The 21,347-nt window shown below is 41.6% G+C and overlaps 1 protein-coding gene across 2 annotated transcripts in view; it reads left to right on the top strand.

Annotated features, from left to right (window-relative positions):
• The window catches only part of dmd (dystrophin), a 1,291,331-nt gene that overhangs the window by 235,154 nt on the left and 1,034,830 nt on the right, over positions 1-21,347 (top strand). For both annotated transcript variants that reach the window (XM_048602828.1, XM_048602824.1), the window contains exon 13: positions 3,867-4,046. In XM_048602828.1, the coding sequence (XP_048458785.1) occupies positions 3,867-4,046 (180 nt within the window). The remainder of the gene's footprint in view (positions 1-3,866; positions 4,047-21,347) is intronic.

The raw sequence follows: 21,347 nt of genomic DNA, 5'->3' as shown, positions 1-21,347 counted from the left end.
CCTTAATAATAAATGATGTGGAGGTGCCGGTGTTGGACCAGGCAGATAAAGTCAAAAGTCACACAACACCAGGTTATAGTCCAACAGATTTATCTGAAATCACAAGCTTTTCAGAGCGCAGTCCCTTCGTCAGGTGAAGTGGAAGGAAGCACACCTCCCTTTACTTGATGAGGGAGCAGTGCTCCAAAAGCTTGTGATTTCAAATAAACCTGTTGGACTAAAACCTGGAGTTGTGTGACTTCTGATTTTAATAATAAATGAAATGAAACACCTCAATTGACTGTTCTTCCTTCACCAGGAGGGCAGGTCCAACCCATATGCTGTACCCTTCACCACAGGTAGCAGTGGGAAGCAGATCCCAAATCCACCACCAGTGGAACTGAACTCCATGTTGTTTGCATGAAATGGATTCACACCGACTGTCTAGTTAAGTGAGCTAGCCAATCCTCCGGGAGTCTGGGTGGCTGTGGCAATACTTTTCAAATTGTAGCCTGAAGTGATAAATCATGATGATAGAGACTCCAGTTTTTCATCCCATGGTTCTTACTGCCTGCCATTGGCATATTCAGGAAGGATTTGCAAGATTATATTCACCCTGTTTCATCATGCTTTAGATGTGCCTTCCTTGGCCATCAAATCCAACAGTGTGACTTGAATACTGAGCTCTGGCTCAGAGGCAGAAATGCTACTCATTACACCACAAAACTTCCTTGACCTACAATGGGACTCACCAACGCTCCAACATTTCAGCCTTTACAATTGCTATGATCTAACAGACGTTGATTATATAGTATTTGATTTTAATTGCATGTGAACTGTGGAATTACTTGAATCTCTCTAACTAGTGAAACTGTAATTGTGGGTTTAGGAGGTGTATACTATAACAAAATATAGGATTGTGTAAAGGTCAGGTCCAGTTCTCTCTTTAGCCAACCACTTTCCAGAGGAGAGATTTTAAGGCAATGTATCGTGGATACTCTATACCGAATGGATTTTCCTTTTCCCAGGATATCACACAAGCTGCAACATCATCATTGAAATTGTTAAAATAGATTTTTTTTTTTGGAGAGACGATAGAAATGAATGACTGTCGTGAAATCTAGATTTAAAAGTCAAGATATACTGGGCAATTTTTACTTGTTCTCAGGATGAACATTTTCCTTGCTAAAATTTTCAGTTCAAAATGCATAATACCAAAAAAGATAAGGGCAGAGAGACCCATATTCCCACTTTTTGTGGAGAAGTACTTTCTGACACCGAGTCTAGCTCTACTCTTAAGGCTTATATTCTCTTGTGCTGTTTCCCCTAATGAAGGAAATAGTTTCTGTCTCTCGCTATCCTGTCAAATCTTGTCATCATTTAAACACCGTCATTATGTTATTTATTAATTTTCTAGATCCGTGGAAGTACAAGCCTGGTCTATGGAACTCTTCATAATGGAACACTTTTAGCCACAATTTATTCTGATGAATCTGTGCTGCACCCTTTCAAGTTCAATATAATCTTTCTGAACTAAAAACAGTAGCCAAATAGGATCTAACTGGGTTTATAACAGTATCACAACTTCCACCCCTTTTTCTCCTTGGACCCTAGAGATGAAAGGTTGGATTTGACTATCCTTTCAATTCTTTATCAGCTACAAACCAAATGTAATGATTAATGGGTTTATTACCAGGCTTGCATATTCCTTGATTATGGAGGGGAAAAGTGAACCAGGGCTCTTGTCTCTAAGATATCTTATGACTGTTGCCAAAGAGTGCCCATGTGTGACTGTCAGATAAAGAGATTCATCTGTGATAGTTTTCCATGATTGAATATTTTGCTGACATACTGCATAATGTACAAACAGAAAACACTGGAAACACACAGATCAGACAGTATTTGTTGAAAGAGAGCCAGAATTAACATTCCAGGTTAGTGGCCTTTCATCAGATCTGTAAAACAATGCAGATGTAATGTACTTTAAGCAAGTACAGGAGATAAGATTGAAAGATCAAAGGATCAATGATTGGGTTGAAGGCAGAAGAGAAGAAAGCTTGGGGTCTTCAAAAGAGGTGTTTATCAAAATAAGAATCCAATGTATATGTGGTTTTCCTGATATGGACGAGACTGCATTGTGACAGTAAACACATTGTGTTAAGCTTGAAGAAATACAAGTAAATCACTCTTACCCCTGGACTGAAGCACAAAGAACAGGGGCTCATCTTTCCAATAAGTTACTTGCTGCTGTCAAGACTCAACATTGAGTTCAAAATTTCAGACAGTGATCACAATTTCCATTTATGCCAGACAGCCAGTCAGATGCTGCTATTTAAGATCATTACTTCAGAAACAGGAGCTCGAGTAGCCCATTAGATCCTTGAAGCCTACTCGGCCGTTCAGCAGAATCATGGTTGATCTGATTGTGGCCTTAACTCTACTTGGCTACTTGCCACCCATAACCCTTGACTCCTTTGTGAAACAAAAAAATATCTAACTCAGTCTTGAATACATTTGATGACCTGGCCTCCTGTGTTTTATGTGAAAATGAATGCCAAAGTCTAACAACTGTCTAAAAAGATGGAATTCCACCTTATCTCCATCTTAAAAGGGAGACTCCTTATTTTTTAACTGTGCCTCTATTCTACTTCCTCTACTATCAACCTTCTGAAACCCCTTTATAATCATAACCATTTCAATAAGATCACTTGTGATCCTTCTAAACTCCAATAAGTATAAGACCTGCTTGCTCAACTTTTCCTAATAATTCAATCCTTTCCTCCCAGAAGTTACCCAAGTGAACTTTCTCTCAACTACATCTGGTGCAAGTATATTTGCAGCAACTCTCGACCCATCATTTGTTTTCACTGTTTGCCCATTACCACTTCCTCTCACTTTGCTCCATTGTCCCTCTTATCGTTTAACCATTTCTGCCTATTGGTATTTAATCTTTCTGCCTACCTTGGGTTTCCGGACTAAAATATTTTTTCCTATCTTGTGTATGTAATTCTGTTTCAGTTATTTATTACTTGACACTTTTGAAGAGGTTTGTTGTGTTGAAATCTCGTAGTCAGTCCTATAAAGTGACCCAATCATGTTTTTATCTGCCTAGTAAATACAGAATGTAGACAAAACAGGACAAAGAGTATTTATTGAGAAAGTATAGTCCAGTTGAATTTTCAGGCCTCTCCTCTTTTCAATCTATTTCATCACTGCCAACATTGCTGAGAGAGTTATTCCGATTGGGGGTATAATCTGGCCAATTGTAGCTCCATAGTGTCTAATTTGTGGGAATCTTAACCCATTAGCACCCATGAAGAAAAAACAAGTACTTGAGTAGAACACAATAGACCTGTGGAGCCTGAAGTTATCAAAAGACTAAGCTTTGGGAGAGTGGTGGAAATTTAGTATTAATTTGACAACTTTTATCTCAACACTCATTTTTACCAATTCCCTCATGTCAGCAGCCAGATTGGTGTGGATGACCCCCTACTGCCTTGTGTGGGAATATGTTGGTTACTGTCAACGTTCTGAATAATACAGCTAACAACCATGAGCCCACAAAATAAAAGGTACTTAGAACATCATGGGAGCATTCTGAAATTTGGACAGATTTTATGTCCAAATAAGTATTCATCGTTTATGCGAGCTATCAGTTGAAATAAGAAGTCTGGACTTCCTCAGGAGTTCCGAGGAAGGGTCACTTGACCCACAATGTTAACTCTGATTCCTCTCCATGGATTCTGCCAGACCTGATGAGCTTTTCCAGTAATTTCTGTTTTTTATTAAAGGAATGTAATGTTTTTAGCTATATGTAGGATATTGTGCGCACGATGATGCATACTTTTGTTGACTGCCCTTTTTGTCCTCCCTTTCCTAATGAACAGCTTCTGAAAGGAGAGCTGGAGTTAAAACGACAGATCATGGATAAACTTAGTGCCCTCAGTCAGGATCTCCTTGCGACATTGAAAAATAAGATTGTAGCTCAGAAGTTACAGGCACGGCTTGAGGAACTTACGCAGCGATGGGATGATCTTGTACAAAAGCTGGAGAACAACTCCAAACAGGTATGTCGCTGAATATATTTCCTTTTGGCAGACAAAGCCACTACTATTCAGTCTATTGTCAGTTTTTTTGGTTAGTCCTGCTTATCAACTGATTACATGCACCTTTTATTGTCATTCAGTCAACTTTGATCAATAACCAAGAAAGGCTTATCCATCCTAATTAAGTGTTTAGGTAGTTTTGTTATTCCTACTTTGCTAATTAAGCTTGCCAGTGGATGATCATGCTTCAAAAAGGCCTTAACTTTAGATCTTTTAGTTGTATTCATAGCAACTATATGTTTACCAATTTTGTGCCCATGATACTGTGAGAAAGGTTTTATTCATAAAAGTGTTAATTACAAGCACTCCAGGTCTGGTGTACGTGGATTGATGGTGAGTTAAGTTAATTTCATGGTGCTTCAACAATGTCTTGGAACCAAGTGTCACTCCCGACTACTCTGGCCTGAAGTTGTTCATTTATTCGTGAAACCTCTTTCTGGGCAGAGCTAGCACTGTATCTTCAAGATAGAAGGAGAGACAAAGAGGGGATTTGCACAAGTTTCAATTTAACAAAAGAAGGGAAATGCTGGGAGGAGGGCAGAACATCCGAAGTATTGGTTGTTTACAAACAAAAATAAGGCATATTTCAAGACAACGAGGTGTAGAGCTGGATGAACACAGCAGGCCAGGCAGCATCAGAGGAGCAGGAAAGCTGACGTTTCGGGTCTGGACCCTTGCTTTCCTGCTCCTCTGATGCTGCTTGGCCTGCTGTGTTCAACCAGCTCTACACCTGGTTATCTCAGACTTCAGCATCAGCAGTTCCTACTGTCTCTGAGGCATATTTCAAGGCTGTGTGAGGTAGATATTTGATTGATAGTTATGTCCAGGGTTATGGGGAGTTTTCAGACAGGAAAGTGGAGTACAGGCTACAGTCAGGTCACCCAAAATGAATGATACTACAAGCTCAAGAGGCCTAACGGTGTACTCCTGCACTTGATCTTAATCATGAATTCTATAGTAGATTTACGGAAGATACAAACAGAAAAACAGTTGTCTTGATAGCCTTCTATCTGATAGATACTGTAAATTAAATAGACCACATTTTTTTCCTATGATAGCAGACATTACGTCAGCAAAACACTGCCACATTTTGTAGAAGTTGATAAAGTGAGGGATAAAACTTTCTTTGACTTGATTGTTACAGATAGGGCCGAAGGAGTGAAGGTAGCAATTACATCAGGTAAAGGTCGAAAAGTTGTTGGCTGACTTATACTCCTAAATAAAGCTGAATAATTCATCATCTATCATGTGTCATCTATTGTAGTGCATTCTTCAAAAACAATTGTATGAGATTCTTGTCAGTAGGCCTATTTATAAAAAGATAGGATTGGAGGACTGGAAATACTGTAGGGGTTTCGCTGAGTTCTTATCAAATTTCGGATCATGGAAAGGCTCATTGAAGAGCTTTGTTTTCATTGGGATAGCAAACAACTTTACAGTAGTGTGGACCTGGTCATTCGAGGGTATTCTTGGAGCCATCATTAGTTGTGAACTAAGAAGTTGTCAAGGAGGAATGTGGAGAACATCAATTTAACATGCTTGGCAAACATGTGGAAACGTTGCAAAAGTTATTTGGATTATGAGTTTAATTAAAGCAGTTGATAAATTTAGGCAGATGTGTTTGAGCTTTTATAGCCTTTTGGCATCAAAGTCAGATGACTGAAAAGAGCTGAAGCAAGCAGCAAAGGACACAGGAATTAATATAATTATTTGAATTTCACTTTGATCAGAATTTGGAGCAGTAAATATGAGAAGGATGTTGGAAATGCAAAAAGCCAGAAAAGGATGAAGCTTGACATTGAGAGAAGGAAAATATAAAGGAAGGATCGCAGATGATTGAAATAGATGAAATCCAGATTCTGTAGACAGATATTTGTTGCAAAATGCAGGTGAAACCAGAAAGAGGAAACACAGAATCTGGCATCTATAATTTTGAGTTCCTTAGAAATCACTGCAATTTACATATCTTCAGGACCTACTTGCATTTTATTTATTTCAGTGGTGGAAAGAAAGAACAATAAATACTACAAATAATGGAAACCTGAAATAAAAGCCAAGTGCAGGAGAAACAGTGGGCCTGGCAGCATCTGAGGAGCGAGAAACAGGAAGTAATAATAAATGTAGGCCACTGTTATAGCATGGGAAGTAGCTATTAGATTTCATTGGTGAACAAGTTCCCAGTTTCCAATATATGGTTCTGAGGAAGAGTCATACAAGACTCGAAATGTTGACTTGATTTCTCTCTCCACAGATGCTACCAGTTTCTCCAACATTTTCTCTATATTTGTTTGGAATTGTACCTAGTGCTATTGTAGTTCATTGCCTTGAAGATGTTCCTCTGAAATCATGGTAAACTTAAGTTGTGAAATAAAAACAGAAAATACTGGAGAAATCTAGCATATCTGGCATCATTTGTCGAGAAAGAAATGAGTTAATGTTTCAAGCTCTAGGATATGTCTATCGAACCACATCAGCAATTTTTTATTCTTACAGTCTCATTTGAGACTTCAGCTGAGTGATCTGACTGTCATTTTTCCAGATATTTCAGCAACAGGTGGAAGAGCTTCTCAAAATGCTGACATTGGTTTGGATTCATAAAAATAATTACCTGGTTACTTTCTGGAGTGGCATTTGATTGCCTGTCAAATTGGAGTAGCCCTTGTAGTGCCGTTAGCAATCATGGAATAGAAGGTTAGACAGTGTAAAAGAGAAAATTTAATCCCAGACTGAAGGAAGCAAAATAATGTTGCAGTGCTGAAGGAGGAAACAATGAATTCCATTGAAAAGGGGATAGGGGTGTGGAGGATGGGGTGAAAGTGGATGGATGGAGGGATGGACTTGGGCAAAGTGGGAGAAGATGCTGGTTGGAGAGAGGTGAAGAATATAGTCAACATTAAATTGAAGAGCCACTTTAGAGCACTGTCACATTCAGCAGTCTTCATTGGAGACTACAATAAAAATGTCCTTTGTGATTTGAGAAGATCTGCCTCACTTCTTATAAGTTTCTTACTTGGGATGTAAGCAGCCTTGGCTGGCTGATGTTTTGTATGTTTTCTACGGCCCAGGTATTCTGATGGACAGATCAAATTAATTCGGGAGCAGTGCAGATTGCAATTGCAATCATGCAGAATCCCCACGCAACATGTTCTATGACAACTGCCCAGGAAGCTTAAACTTCCAATGAGAAATTCCCCTTTGTTCCTAACCCTCCTGAAAAGCTCTTTGAAATCAAACTTTGGAGAGTTCTGACAAAAGTAGGCTTAATAATTATCCAGGACAAGTTAGAGGGTTAAAGACCTACACTAACTCCCAGATAACCATCAAACTGACCCTGACTCACCACTGACTCCCCTACCTCCCCAAAACAGCACTTGACATGACCTGAACCTGCCAGACACAGCACACATCCTTGACCCAACATCACTGTCTACAAGCATGACCCCATCCAGACTCAATACCATCTGCCCACTTGCCTGATAGCCAACCAAAATGAAAGTCTCCCAACTCAACCTACCCGATCAAACCCTAGCCTGATACCCACCCAATCCAACGTCACATAACAGGATGCCTTTGAATCTCTAGTGCAAAAGACACAAAGTTAAAATGAGTAATTCTTAATACAGACAGTATTGTATGTTGGGTTTCTGAATCTGATTGGAACATCTGGGTCCATGGAATGAAGTTTGAGGTGGTTCGGGAGGAATGTCTGAAATGTCAACTGGCTTAAACCTACTCGATGGATGCCAGCCATCCTACTGAACATTTTCAGCAGTTTCTGTCTTTGTCTGAGGCAGTTCATCTTTCTTAACCAGCTAAAAACATACCCGGGTAACTTGCAGTGTCAAAATGGATTATTTCATCCTTTTCAAAGGTGTCGCTTGGCAAACAGCAGAAAATAGAATTGCTTATGTTAGTGATATGGTATAAAAAGCAAAAATAACATCATAAAAATCGGAACTCGAGCTGTGAGGCAGTCACATGACTGCATTTTAAAGCCTCAGATACATTTGCAGCAACTAAAACATTCACAGCTTGTTACTTCGGGACAAAGTTTACATTAATGGTGGAAACCACAAATAGACCAGAATTCTATTGCCATTGTAGCACTGTCTCCCTTAGGGATTCTTTAGTGACAGTGAGGGTACTCATAAATTTTATATTAAACATTTTGTCAAATTAGAAAACAGGCTAGTTCCAGAGGGTGCAATCTGAACCAATGGATGGATGTGCTTTATAACTGGAGTTGTTGTGTAGGTTAAATAATTCAAAATTAATTGCTGCTGGGAACTGCATGTTGTTGGAGTGCTTATTGTACAAAATGGGAACTATTTGAAGCCTGGAGTTTTTTTTGCTGTTTGCTATTTGTTCTCTTGTATGTTGATCAAATAAACTCAAATAGTTATTTATCTTGAACAATGTTAAAAAGGTCACCATTTATTTTAGAATTAAATATAATTTTATTACAGGCTCTTGTTTGAATTTCCAGGTTTAGTCACTTGCTGCAAATCTTCACATCTTTCAGTGTTTAAAAGTGGCTGTTGAAGCTTAGAGTGACCTTTTGATAGGCTGCCACCCTTGCCCTTACCATTACCCCTATCTCTAATGGAGAGTCACCATTTTGGTTACCCTAATGACACCACAGAAGTTGAAACTCAGTATTGACAATGTTTAGTGTTCATACTGTAATTTGCCTTCTGTCGCATTATCCGAAGGTTATATCTCTTTTTGACTGTCAAGATGGTTACATCCTCTTGAAAATTTGACTTCTTGCCACAAATATCACAATTGGGCTATGATCTTACTGGATTTTTTAAAAAAAAGAATTATCAATGGTTCATGTCATACTGTGGCAGCGATGTTTTTTTTTGACAGCAATTTCTGGAGTCTGTACACGGGCAGAATAATTCAGAAATCCAAAAATTGCTGTTGCTGATTCTACACCTCTCGTGAAGATGTGTTATTGAGACAACCTGCAGACTGCATCAGTGGAAATCGATTGAATTCGGAGAGTTTCCACTTTTACGCTGTTAGTCTCGTTATAAAAACCCTGAAAGTTGCATGTTGTTGTATGAAGTGAACTTGGCTTTTGAATGAGCTACAAATATCTTAATTACAACTAAATACTTTGGCTGGCCCAGAGAAGTTGACTTTATGATTGTGCTGTATGGTGTTCCGCAAGGGTCAGTATTGGGACCACAACTTTTCATTTTATACATTAATGATCTAGATGAAGGAACTGTGGGCATTCTGGCTAAGTTTGCAGACGATACAAAGGTAGGTGGAGGAACAGGTAGTGTTGAGGAGGTGGGGAGGCTGCAGAAGGATTTGGAAAGGTTAGGAGAGTGAGCAAAGAAGTGGCAGATGGAGTACAAAGTGGGAAAGTGTGAGGCCATGCACTTTGGTAAGAAGAATAAAACTATGTACTATTTTCTAAATGGGGAGAAAATTCAGAAGTCTGAAGTGCAAAGAGACTTGGGAGTCCTAGTCCAGGATTCTCTCAAGGTAAACTTGCAGGTTGAGGCAAATACCATGTTGGCATTTATTTTGAGAGGACTTGAATATAAAAGCAGGGATGTACTACTGAGGCTTTATAAGGCTCTGGTTAATGACATTTGGAGTATTGTGCACAGTTTTGGGCCCCATATCTCAGGAAGGATGTACTGACCCTGGAGCGGGTTCAGAGGAGGTTCACGAGAATGGTCCCAGGAATGGAAAGCTTAACATATGAGGAACATTTGAGGACTCTGGGACTCTACTCATTGGAGTTTTGAGGGATGAGGGGGGATCTAATTGAAACTTGCAGAATACTGAATGGCCTGGACAGAGTGGATGTTGGGAAGATGCTTCCATTGGTAGGAGAGACTAGGACCCGAGGGCACAGACTTTGAGTAAAGGGAAGACCTTTTAGAACGGAGATAGAGAGAAACTTCTTCAGCCAGAGAGTGGTGAATCTATGGAATTCACTGCCACAGAAGGCTGTGGAGGCCAGGTCATTGAGTACATTTAAGACTGAGATAGATAGGTTCTTTAATATCAAGGGGATCAAGGGTTTTGGGGAGAAAGCAGGAGAATGGTGTTGAGAAACTTATCAGCCATGATTGAATGGCAGAGCAAAGTCTATGGGCCAAATGGCCTAATTTCTGCTCCTATGTCTTCTGGCCTTATGTATCAATTTTTTCCAGAGTACTGAAAAGAAAATGCACATTCATTTCATAGAAATGTAATTTTTTGATTCTTTTAAATATGTTTACCTCTATTTTAGCTTTTATCACATGTCAGACATGTTTTCTTCACTGTCTGAAAATGTAATTTCATGGGGAAGGATTTTAAATGTTTTTTTTCTGTTTGATGTATGTGAATACTTCAAAGCGATTGCTTGCCGACCTATTTGTTTAATAATTCTACTGTTGCTTTCCAAGACTACTGTTAATATGATATCAGATTTAAGTTGTTATCAAGTAAAGGGAGAACTCCATCACAGAGATTCCTAGATCTTTGACATGTCTTTGATGTCAGCAGGAAGCACAATTGCTTTGCTTGGTCCAATTTATTAATATTGCTTTGGATGTTGACATTCAAAACACTAATGTTGAAAAACCTACTTTTATTTGCTTCACTTATAAAGCTTTGTTTTTGCACAGTTTCAAGATCGAGTGCTCTTCTTGATCTGTATTTAATATGAGATTGTCTAAAACAAAGCCACACAATAAGCAAAGCAAATAAAAGTAAGTTTTTCAAAATGTGTGTGTTGCTTGTCAATTTCCATGAATGTGAGATGCTGAATGACCTATCTCATTAACTATGCAGAAATATCCTAAATTCACGTTCTCTTCCCATTGTAACTTTCAATTATTCATTACTAAGGATCACTTAGTTTTTGCCTCTGGTGCACCACTCTGAAACCCATTCCATGTGTTCATTATTTTACATACACAACTGTGATCTCTACCCTACTTCAGTCAAAGTGTACAATGAAGCCTAGTCATTTATGTTTCGTTTAGTTTATTAACATAATGGTTACTCACTGAGACATATTTACCCAAAACTGCTGATTTTCTTCAACAACAAAACTGAAGTTAATTAAACAGAAAAATTAAGAACAAGCCAACCTATCAAGATATAGATGACAGTTACCAAGATCTAAATCAGACAGCAAAGCTAAGTGTCGACTCCTTTATCAACACTATCCATTGTAGAATATCAGGTCGAGAGAAATTTACACTCCATACCTCAACTCTTTGGGAATCTGCTTTACTGACTTCCTACAGTTATTTTCTTCCTTTGGAGTATAGAGGTAATTTGATGAATCCTTTCCAAATCTACCAACAACATGAACATTTCACAAGTCTGAGAGCCTAAAATTCCTCTGTTCCATTATCCAGCAGATTTCTAACCAAACACTCCTGGTTTGGAAGTTTCACAAACTAACTGCTTCTGCTGAGGTGTCTCGTTCCATGATCTGCCCTGAAATCTCCTCCTTTGCTTCAAAGTCTACATTGGTACTTTCTCAACTGAACTGAAAGAAAAAAAAATCTTCTGAACTGAAGTAAAAGAGAATTGTTTATCATAGATTCTTCTGAACTGAAAACAAAGCTAATGGTCTTTGTGTTTTTTCTACCTGTTGTAAAGTCAACTGTATGAATATCTTTCACTAACACCACAGGAGTTTGCAGTTACCTGCTCTCTGACAATTAGTGGGTTAAGTCGACCTTTTGGTAGGATTCTCTGACCTTGCTCTCTTGTGAAAAAGTGGATGTGTTGTGTGGGTCTGTTTTGAAATCCAAGTACAAAACAATGATATTAATATATATATAACTTATCCAGCTTTGTCACAATGTGTTGTTAAATTTGTTACAAATTTTAAAGTTTGCCTTTCTCACATTATTCACTGACAAAAAGTCCTAGGTTCAAGTCCCGCTTGCGAAACCTTAGCCCATTATCAAGGCTTGCACATCCATGCCATACTGATGAGAGTATGCTGCACTATCAAAGATGCAAACGTGAATACCCTTCAAATGTACTGAGCTGGGTGTAAAACATTTTGGGTCGTCATGAGGTCTTTCTTTTTCTATCTCCAATCTTTCTTAAACTCAACAAAGATTTACTTCAATTTATTATATTCTGCTTGTTCCTTTGAAGTTGAAGTGCAGTATATATAGTTTACTGGTATATAACATTTTCCAATAATTTTGTGCCTGTGCCGGGGTTGGGTTGAAGAGGGGTTGAAGAGGTGGTGAAGTGCAGTTCAAGTGCAAACACTGAGGTTCTCTGTCAGAGACAACAGTGGGGCAGCTTTACTCTTGTCATTTTGTTCTGTGCTGCAGCTATTGCAATCATGTGGGTTACAACTGGCTCTGTTGGAAAACTGTCTACAATGACTCAAGGGACCTAAAGCACAGAACAATATGAATACTTTATCAGGGCAATCTGTTCAATCTTATCTCATGTTTCAAAAAAATCCATATTTTGATTTTTCAGATGTAGAAAGAATCGATGCTCTAAGCCATGAAATAACTATGCAGTAGAATAAAATTAGTTTGAATTATCATTCTTTGCAGCTTCTTACTCACCTGGATGTCATTAATTTTCAGTGAAGAAGATGGGGACACCACCAAGTTGACTTCAATTCAGACTAGTGTCTGATTTAGGTGAACAAAGCCTGAGGTAGTTCGGTTTTAATTTGCAGCATTAAACCAACAGTTTATTAAAGCAACTGTTCACAGCCTTTGAGCATTTTCCTAACCTATTCTGTAGTGTTACAAATCAATCTGAGGTAATGATAGCATAGCATCATGGAATGAACTATATTATAAATTGATATGGTTCATTAGAAAAAATATACTCCTTCACAGTGATATTTGGGCAAGAATACTCTAGATCTAACTTGCGCTTTTCTGAGGATGGCCAATCCATGAGCTATTTCTGACAGAATCATAAATCAATTTATATTATTCCAATAAATCATAGTCCAGATTTTCTGGGGAGTGGCAATCTCACACAGATTTCCATAAGGAAGGGTCGAGTGGAGCTCTGGATTGCGGAGAGAAGATCCGACTTGGGCCTCCCTCAGAAATGTGGAGTCAAACGGTTCTTTTGTGCAGAGTTCCAAGGGAGGCAAGCCACACTGTCTTTTCACAGCAGCCAGCAGCCAGCAGCCATATTCTAACAAGTAAAGGTCTTGAGAGAGGCACTTTGACAGCTTCTGTCAATTGCTAAGTAAATAAGGTAAGAGTTCTGTTAGGGTGCTGGAAGGGTAGGCCAGGTTGAGACTGCCCTCTGGGAAGGTGTTTGGGTGCCAGGTGATACAGTGCCAAAAGGGTAGGGATAGGCTTAAAATTAATTAGAGTGTCAGGTAATTAAGGTGCCAGCTGGGTAGGGGATAGGGTACCACAGAGGTTTGGAACCAGGTGACAAGTGGGGAAACTTATTTCAATGTAGTTGAGGGTGTGTTGGGGCAAACAGGCCCAGTGGGTCTGTGGAGGTTGGGTCCACTAGCAGGGGAGGGGAGGATGGGGTCAGGATGGGTCTGCTGGGGAGAGGTAGCATTGGTGAGGTGATCAGATCCAGCAGCACGAGCACTGGATTGGATCTGGTCACAGCAGCTGAGGTGGGGTTTTGGGGATTGAACCTGGTTACAGAGGTGTCTGGGCTGGTATTGTCTGGTGATAGAGAGTCGATTGGGTCTGTTGTCAGGGGGTGTGGTGTTGTGTCTTGTTACAGGGTTATTAGGCTAAGGCAGTAGGGTGTTTGACTCGTGACACGTTATCAGTATCCAGGGCAGGGTGTGTACAGCCATGGGGCGATGGGGTTGGCATGGTGAGTACCTGCTCCCAGGACAGAAGGTATCACGTCAGGGTCTGGGTATGAGTGTGGGCTGGTGAAGTTGTAATTGGGAGTGTATGAAGTAAATATGAGATCATAGAATCATAGAACCCCTGCAGTGCAGAGGCAGACTATTCAGCCCATTGGGTCTGCACTGTCCTGCCCCATCCCTGTAACCCTATATCTCCCATGGCTAACCCACTGAGCCAGCACAGCCCTGGACAATGGGCAATTCCAGCATGGCCAATCGACCTACCCTGCACATCTTTGGACTGTGGGAGGAAACCGGAACACCCGGAGGAAACCCACGCAGACACAGGGAGAAGGTGCAAACTCCACACAGACAGTTGCTCAAGGATGGAATCGAACCTGAGACCTTGGCGCTGAGCCACCTTGCTGGATCTGTTTAATATTTACTCATGAGTTACACTATGTATTTAATAGTCTAACATTTCCTGAGTAGTTACTTAATTTAGTCTGAAGCAATCAAAATCTTCAATTTTTATAGAGACTTTGATGCTTCCAGGCATGAAGGAATTGGCCAGTGGAAAATTCAATTTCCTGGGAAATTTCTTTGGAGTCCGCGGTAATCAGGATTCTACAGTGTCACTGGCATAACCACAGAAAATATGCCCCAATATGTATTGGAATATTGTATTGGGTTGTATTCAATTATATGAAGTTTTCTTTGCAAGGCAACCTAGTCTGTTACGAAATGATTATTGTTATGGGCTACTCGGAATGTGCTATGTATTGAAGATAGCTTTCATGTCTGCAGTATTGTGTTTGTGATTTATGTTCTGTAAATCCAATTCACGCTAAAAGGGCAGCTATTTAGAAGAATGGTACGTTCTGACATGGAAAATGCTTTCTCAGTGAAGGACAGTTAAATGTAATTTCGGAAGCATTTGAAATCTGCAATTTAATGAGCAAATTCACACTTCCTTTAATTACACACAGACAATTTTAGATTGCTAAATAACTACTTAATCATGATTCCCAAAAAAAAATCAGCTTCAATCCATTTTGACATGTGTGACACATTTTGATCAGTTATACCCAGGCTATGACATCACTCCTGATTTTTTTTTTTAAATTCATTCACGGGATGAGGGTGTCACTGGCCAGGCTGGTATTTATTGCCCATCCCTAATTGCCCAGAGGGCAGTTGAGAGTCAACCACATTGCTGTGGGTCTGGAGTAACATGTAGGCCAGTCCAGGTAAAGATGGCTGTTTCCTTCCCTAAAGGACATTAGTGAACCAGATGGGTTTTTCCAACAATCAAGAAGAGTTTCACGGTCATCATTAAACCCTCGATTCCAGATTCTTTATTAAATTCAACCTCCAACATCTGCCGGGGTGGGACTTGAACATGCGTCCCCAGGACAATACATGCGTCTCTGGGTTAATAGTCTATTGATAATACCACTAGGGCATTGCCTCCCCTATCTCCTTTGTAAAGCTGCAAAGAAATGGAAGCAGAATATTGCAGATGCTGTAGAGCTGAAGTAAAAACACCAAGTGCTAGGAAACTCAATAGGTCTGGCATCATCTATCGAGAGCAAGGAAGTGAACATTGCAAACTCAATATGATTATTTCTGTCTGTGTAGAGAAATACTGCTAGACATGCCAAGTTTCTCCAGCACTTACTGTGTAAACACAGGCCTTCTATTTTCTTCCCCACCTTGACCATGTTTCAAAAGATTCAGGACACAATTTTCCAGTCATCAGCTTTTTAGTAATTTCTAAAGTTGCTGACGTTCTTTCAAAGAACAGAGTTAGATTGCGTCTAATCCACAGTTGTAAGGATTGACCAATTGCTGCACTGATGTGACAGTTTTAATCAGGTTTGGAGATCCACGTTGTACCAGCATTGAGTAGCTCAATATATCATTTATGTTTTTGTAGTGATTAGGAACAGGTCGACCTTGTTGACTATGAGATCCTTGATTTTTTTTTCACTGTTGTTAACCTCGGCCAATGAGGAAAGCCTTGGCTGACCAATATAACCTGGAGATCCTGGTCACAGCCAGCCATACTGTTGTATTAGTGAAGTGAATAGATGACTTGGTAACAAAGAAAATATATCCATGAGATGAAAATCTCCTCAGTTGAGGACTGACTTCGAGCTGGCTGGTCACAGCCAGTTTACTGTGCACATGTAAATAAAGGGTGAGTTGGTAATGGGACCCAGCCTCTGTCCAGTTATTTCAGTGGCGATGGGAGAAAACAGGACATGCCTGAAGAGCAATTTCTTGCAACTATCATCTTTGAGCTGGGGTAAGCATTTCTGGCATCATGCCTGTATTTGGGAAGCTTGACTCATTTGATCCAGCTGTCAAAGACAGGGCCCAGTATTTCGAAGAATGTGTGAGATTTTGAGTTAACCCTGAATGAGATGCTGAGAGACGATTTTTGTACGTGGGACTAATGATGCAACCACGCAGAAGCGCCTACTAGCTGAAACCCCGCTGGACTTCAAACAAACACTGCAGCTGGCCTTGTCATTAGAAAATGCGGCAAGTGGAGCATGGGAGCTACAGGGCATCCCAATGGAGGTGGATACATTCACCTGCCCGACTGAGCTTGGGGATCACCACTTGAGTGTAGGCAACTGCAGAGCCTCACGCAGGGCATATCCTGAGCAGAGGGACCCCAGGCCAGCCCACAGCAGAACCCCACAACAAAGCTGAGCCTCAGCCAACTGGCTAAACAGTTCTTCAGGATCTGGGCCAGTGAGCCATTGTCGTCGCTGCTGGCGGCAAAGGAGTCGTACATGGCCTGACTTGAGTAGGAAAACTTGGTAGCCAGGAGAGTGCACACTTCGGAAAGTTGCCCTACATGTGCACTGGAACAGTTAAATTGCTTAGTGATACCCAAATTGGAGCCAGTTAAAATTATGGTTTGGTTAAATGGTCACCCAGTTCCCATGGAGGTCGATACTGGTGCAGCTTTGTCTGTGGTTGCAGAATCTGTCTTTAACAAGATTCGTTCAGGACTCCGACCTTTAAGCTTGCGCAAGACCTCAGCCAGACAAGAACATACACTGGGGAACTGTTTCAAATTAAGGGTATGACTTCAATTCCGGTCCCCTATGAGAAGCAGTTGGTGCAGTTACCACTGATGGTAGTAAAAATCTAGGGCCCAAGTCTACTGGGGCAGAATTTGTTGAGAAAGATTCAGTTAAATTGGCTTTACATTTTTCGGTTAGAAAATGGCTGCCTCAATGAATTTCTCGTGAAATACCCAGGTGTTTTCAAGAAGGGCTTGGGACTACTACAGGGGCCAAAGCTAATTTGCATGTAGACCAGGACACAATTCTGAGATTTTGCAAGGCCCGCCTGATGCCATTTGCCTTGTGGGCAAAAGTAGAGGTGGAAATCAAGAGGCTGGAGAGCAAAGGAATCCTCAAACCAGTGCAGTTTGTAAAATAGGCAGCACCAGTTGTACCGATTGTGAAGCCTGACAGCTCAGTTCGCCTTTGTAGGGATCTTAAGCAAACGGTAAACCACTTATCACAACTGGATAAATACCCGATCCCTTGCAAAGTTGGGTGTAGGGGTCTGTCCTTTATGAAGCTGGACATGAGCCATGCCTACCTGCAATTGCAACTGGATGATGACTCTCAGAAATACACTGCAGTTAATACCCATAAGGGTTTATACCCATATACAAGACTGCCTTTTGGGGTATCATCAGCCCGCGCTCTTTACCAGCGGATCATGGAAAACATTTCACTCGGGCTAGCCCAGGTTACCATTTATCTGGATGATGTACTAATAACAGGGCAGACCAATAAAGAACGCTTGGAGAACCTGGACACAGTGCTTCAACGGTTATCCGAGGCAGGCGTATGCCTTAGAAGAGAAAACTGTGTGTTCCAGGCACCGCAAGTGACCTACTTGGGTTACAGTTTCAACAAAAGTCGGATATACCCGTTGGAAAAGAGGGTGATCAAAGGAGCCCCAACTCCCACATCTGTAAGGAGCTTGGCTGTTTCCTTAGCTTAGTAAATTATTACAGAAAATTTGTACATAACCTAACCTCCATCTTAGCACCCTTATACCTGCTCTTGAAAAGGGGTCAGCCTTGGAAACGGTCGCAAAGCCAAAAAGCAGCCTTTAGGGAAGTGAGAAAAACAGCTATTGCCATCTAAGGTGTTGGCCCACCGCAATCCAAAGCGAGAGGTAGTGCTGATATGCGATCCTCCCCGTACAGTATCGGGGTAGTGTTGGCTCACTGGTGGCCCAATGGAGAGGAACGTCCGACAGCGTATGCTTCCCATACTTTGGTTGATGCTGAACACAAGCATGCCCAGATAGAGAAGAAAGGTTGAGTGATTGTCTTTGGTGTGAATATTTACAGACAGGAACTTGTCATAGTAACAGAACACAAACCCCTGCTAGGGCTAGTGAAGGAACACAAGTCAATGCCACCCACAGTTTCTGGTAGAATTCAACGTTGGGCCCTTATTCTCAATGCGTACAAGTACAAGTTGGAACACTGTCCAGGAAGCCAAGTGGCTAATGCGGAATCCCTGAGCTGCCTCCAACGGGCAGATACTCCACCAGTGGTGCCTCCCTGGAACAGTCGATTCTGGTTTTAAACTTCCTGGACACCCTTCCGGTCACCGCATCTGACTGTGGACACAAAAAGATTCTGTCCTAGCAAAACTGAAACAGCTGGTGGTAATGGGGTGCATTGGGAAGCAGAAACAATAGGGCCAACGCAAACAGGATTGAAACCATTTTTGGGCCCGGTGAGACCAGATCACTGCAGAGGACAGACATTACTGAGGCGATCAAGGGTGATTATCCCAAATAAAGGTCACCACTAGATACTGGCTGAACTCCACAAGGTTCATCCAGAGGTTTCCAAAATGAAGATCCTATGTTTGGTGGCCAGGTTTGGACACCAAAATAGTTGTGTTGGTGGGGCAGTGCCCAGAGTGCCAACAAGGACAAAAATTGCCACCAGCAGCTCCCCCACATTCGTGTGAATGGCCAGGTAAACCCTCGACTTGGTTGCATGTCACTTGCGCCGATCCTTTCATGGGTTCAATGTTCCAGGTCATTACTGATGCCCATTCAAAGTGGTTGGATGTGAATAAAGTTTGTTCAGCAAATTCAGGAATGACAAATGAGAAGTTGTGAGCATCATTCGTGATACACAGACTCCTGGAAGCATTGGTCACAGACAATGGGGTGTCATTTACCAGCAGGGAATTTAAATATTTCCTAAAGTCCAATGGCATTCAGCACATAAGGACAGCTCCATACCATCCATTGTCCAGTGGTCTAGTGGAAAGAGTGGTTCAAACATTGAAGGTAGGCTTAAAGAAGCAGCCTATGGCTTCGATTGATATCAAACTGTCCCAGTTCCTGTTCAACTATAGGACCACCCCAAACAACAACGGGGATAGCTCCACTAGAGGTGCCGATGGGGAGAAGACTCCGCACCAGGTTAAACCTGATATTCCCAGACCTGGGGGGTGGAGAGTGAAATGGCAGCAGGAATGCCAATGCTGGCCACATACCTCCTCTAAGCGAGAGAGACAATTTAATTCAGAGGATGAAGTTTGATGCTGGAACTATGGAAATGGCCCTCTATGGGTACGAGGCGAGGTTGACCGGAGATTGGGTCCCATGACTTACAAAGTTTGGATAGGTGACATGGTCCGGAACAAACACATGGATCACCTGAAAGCTTTCACTTCATAAACAGGGTAGTAACAAAACATACCTGGCCCTCATCAGCCAGAAGGCCTGTCACAGAGACCATAGGTTCCCCTCCTCCGTCTCGTTTCGAGGAAACTTCAAAGTCTGAAATGGATGCAGCCTCAATACCGTTGCCCCCGAAGAAGAGGAGGAAACTCTCCCAACATGTTCTGGACACGAGATGGGCCATGGCCCAGTACACATGTCCGAGTCCGAGTCAGAGGAACCGGCCCTGGGGCAAAATCTTTGCAAGAGAAGCTACAAGCGAAAGACCAGACCTACATCCCCGGATTTAGGTGGGAGAGGGATGTAGTGATTGGGACCAGGAGGACTTGGTTGTCTGTGAGGTTCTTGTTTGAGGTTGTTAACCTGGTCCAATCAGGAAAGCAGTGGCTGACCAATATATACAGAGGATTAGAATCTCCTCAGTTGAGGACTGTCTCCAAGCTGCCATAGCCACTGTACAGTGCACTGGTGAATAAAGGGTGACTTGGTGACAGTACCTGGCCTCTGCGCAGTTATTTCAGTTTTTCAAAGAACTGGCCCTAGAGCAATGATATATATATTTTAGCTTCACGTAACAATGTTTGTTCTTTCCTCTAATGTACAGGGGGAATTAAAATTTAATAGCAACCAAATAATTGGCATTCTTAATGGACTGTTCATAGTCTTGAAAGGTTGGATTATCATGAGACATCTATAAACTCTACCACAATTATCACATATAGGCCCAGACTTTCCAATGGCCAGATAATCATTTCTGATTTCGGAATTCCACATGGGGATGTTGGGGAATTTCAATGTAAACAGATTCTGAGCAAGTTGTGTGGGAATTTGAAGGTTCTGCTGGGCAATTCCCCTGTGCCTGGAACCATTTCTCCATTTAAATCAGACAATACAGATGGTTCTGCTGAAATTAAGTAAATAGTAACTCAGGGAAAAGATAGATGATTAAGTACCTCGTCTAACTTCTGAGTCAACCTCTAAGAAGCACCAACTACACTTTCCCTTGATGCTTTACACCCCTGAACGCTGACCTAAAATTCCCCATCCACCCTCAGGCTCTGACACTCCTGTCTCACTGCACGCATTCAGCACCCCCACCATCACCTCCCTTAACCCACTGACTCCCACCGCTCCCAACCCAACACCAGCTTCATGTCTTCCCGTGACCCTACCACCTGTTCATCCCACCTTGGGAGCTGAATACCCATCCCTCATTGATGGAGTCGGCCGGCCCTCATTCCAGAGGCCACAACCCATGTACCCCCATCCCCACCTCTGGTCATCCTCATGATTCCAGACCCCTCCATTTTTCCACTCCGATATGCTACCTCTCCCTGCTGGCAGATCCACAATCCATCACCAGTCCACTCCCCTCACCCTAATCCTGGCAATTTGACCTCTACCACCCACTTAACTAGCACCAAGCTCCTTACCCATGTGGCACCCTAGCCTCTTGGCACTCTAACCCTTCACTTATGTGACAGACTCACCCAAGTAGCTGTCTGTTCTGACAGACCTTCCCCTAACTATTTCATGCATACAAGTGGCCTCTCGGGACCGATGTATATCTCCACATTTCCGAAAGCGCCCTGATTAGGATCTTGTGTCAAAAATGTGGAGCTCTTTTGCTGTGTATTTTGCAAAAAGAAGGAGCGTTCTGTGAGTGAGATTGCCATTCCTCGGAAAATCTAATCTATATTTTCTGCAGTTTCTCA

This window comes from Rhincodon typus, chromosome 11 (assembly GCF_021869965.1).
Source record: "Rhincodon typus isolate 14 chromosome 11, sRhiTyp1.1, whole genome shotgun sequence".
NCBI lineage: Eukaryota > Metazoa > Chordata > Chondrichthyes > Orectolobiformes > Rhincodontidae > Rhincodon > Rhincodon typus.
This window is presented reverse-complemented; position numbering and strand designations above follow the sequence as displayed.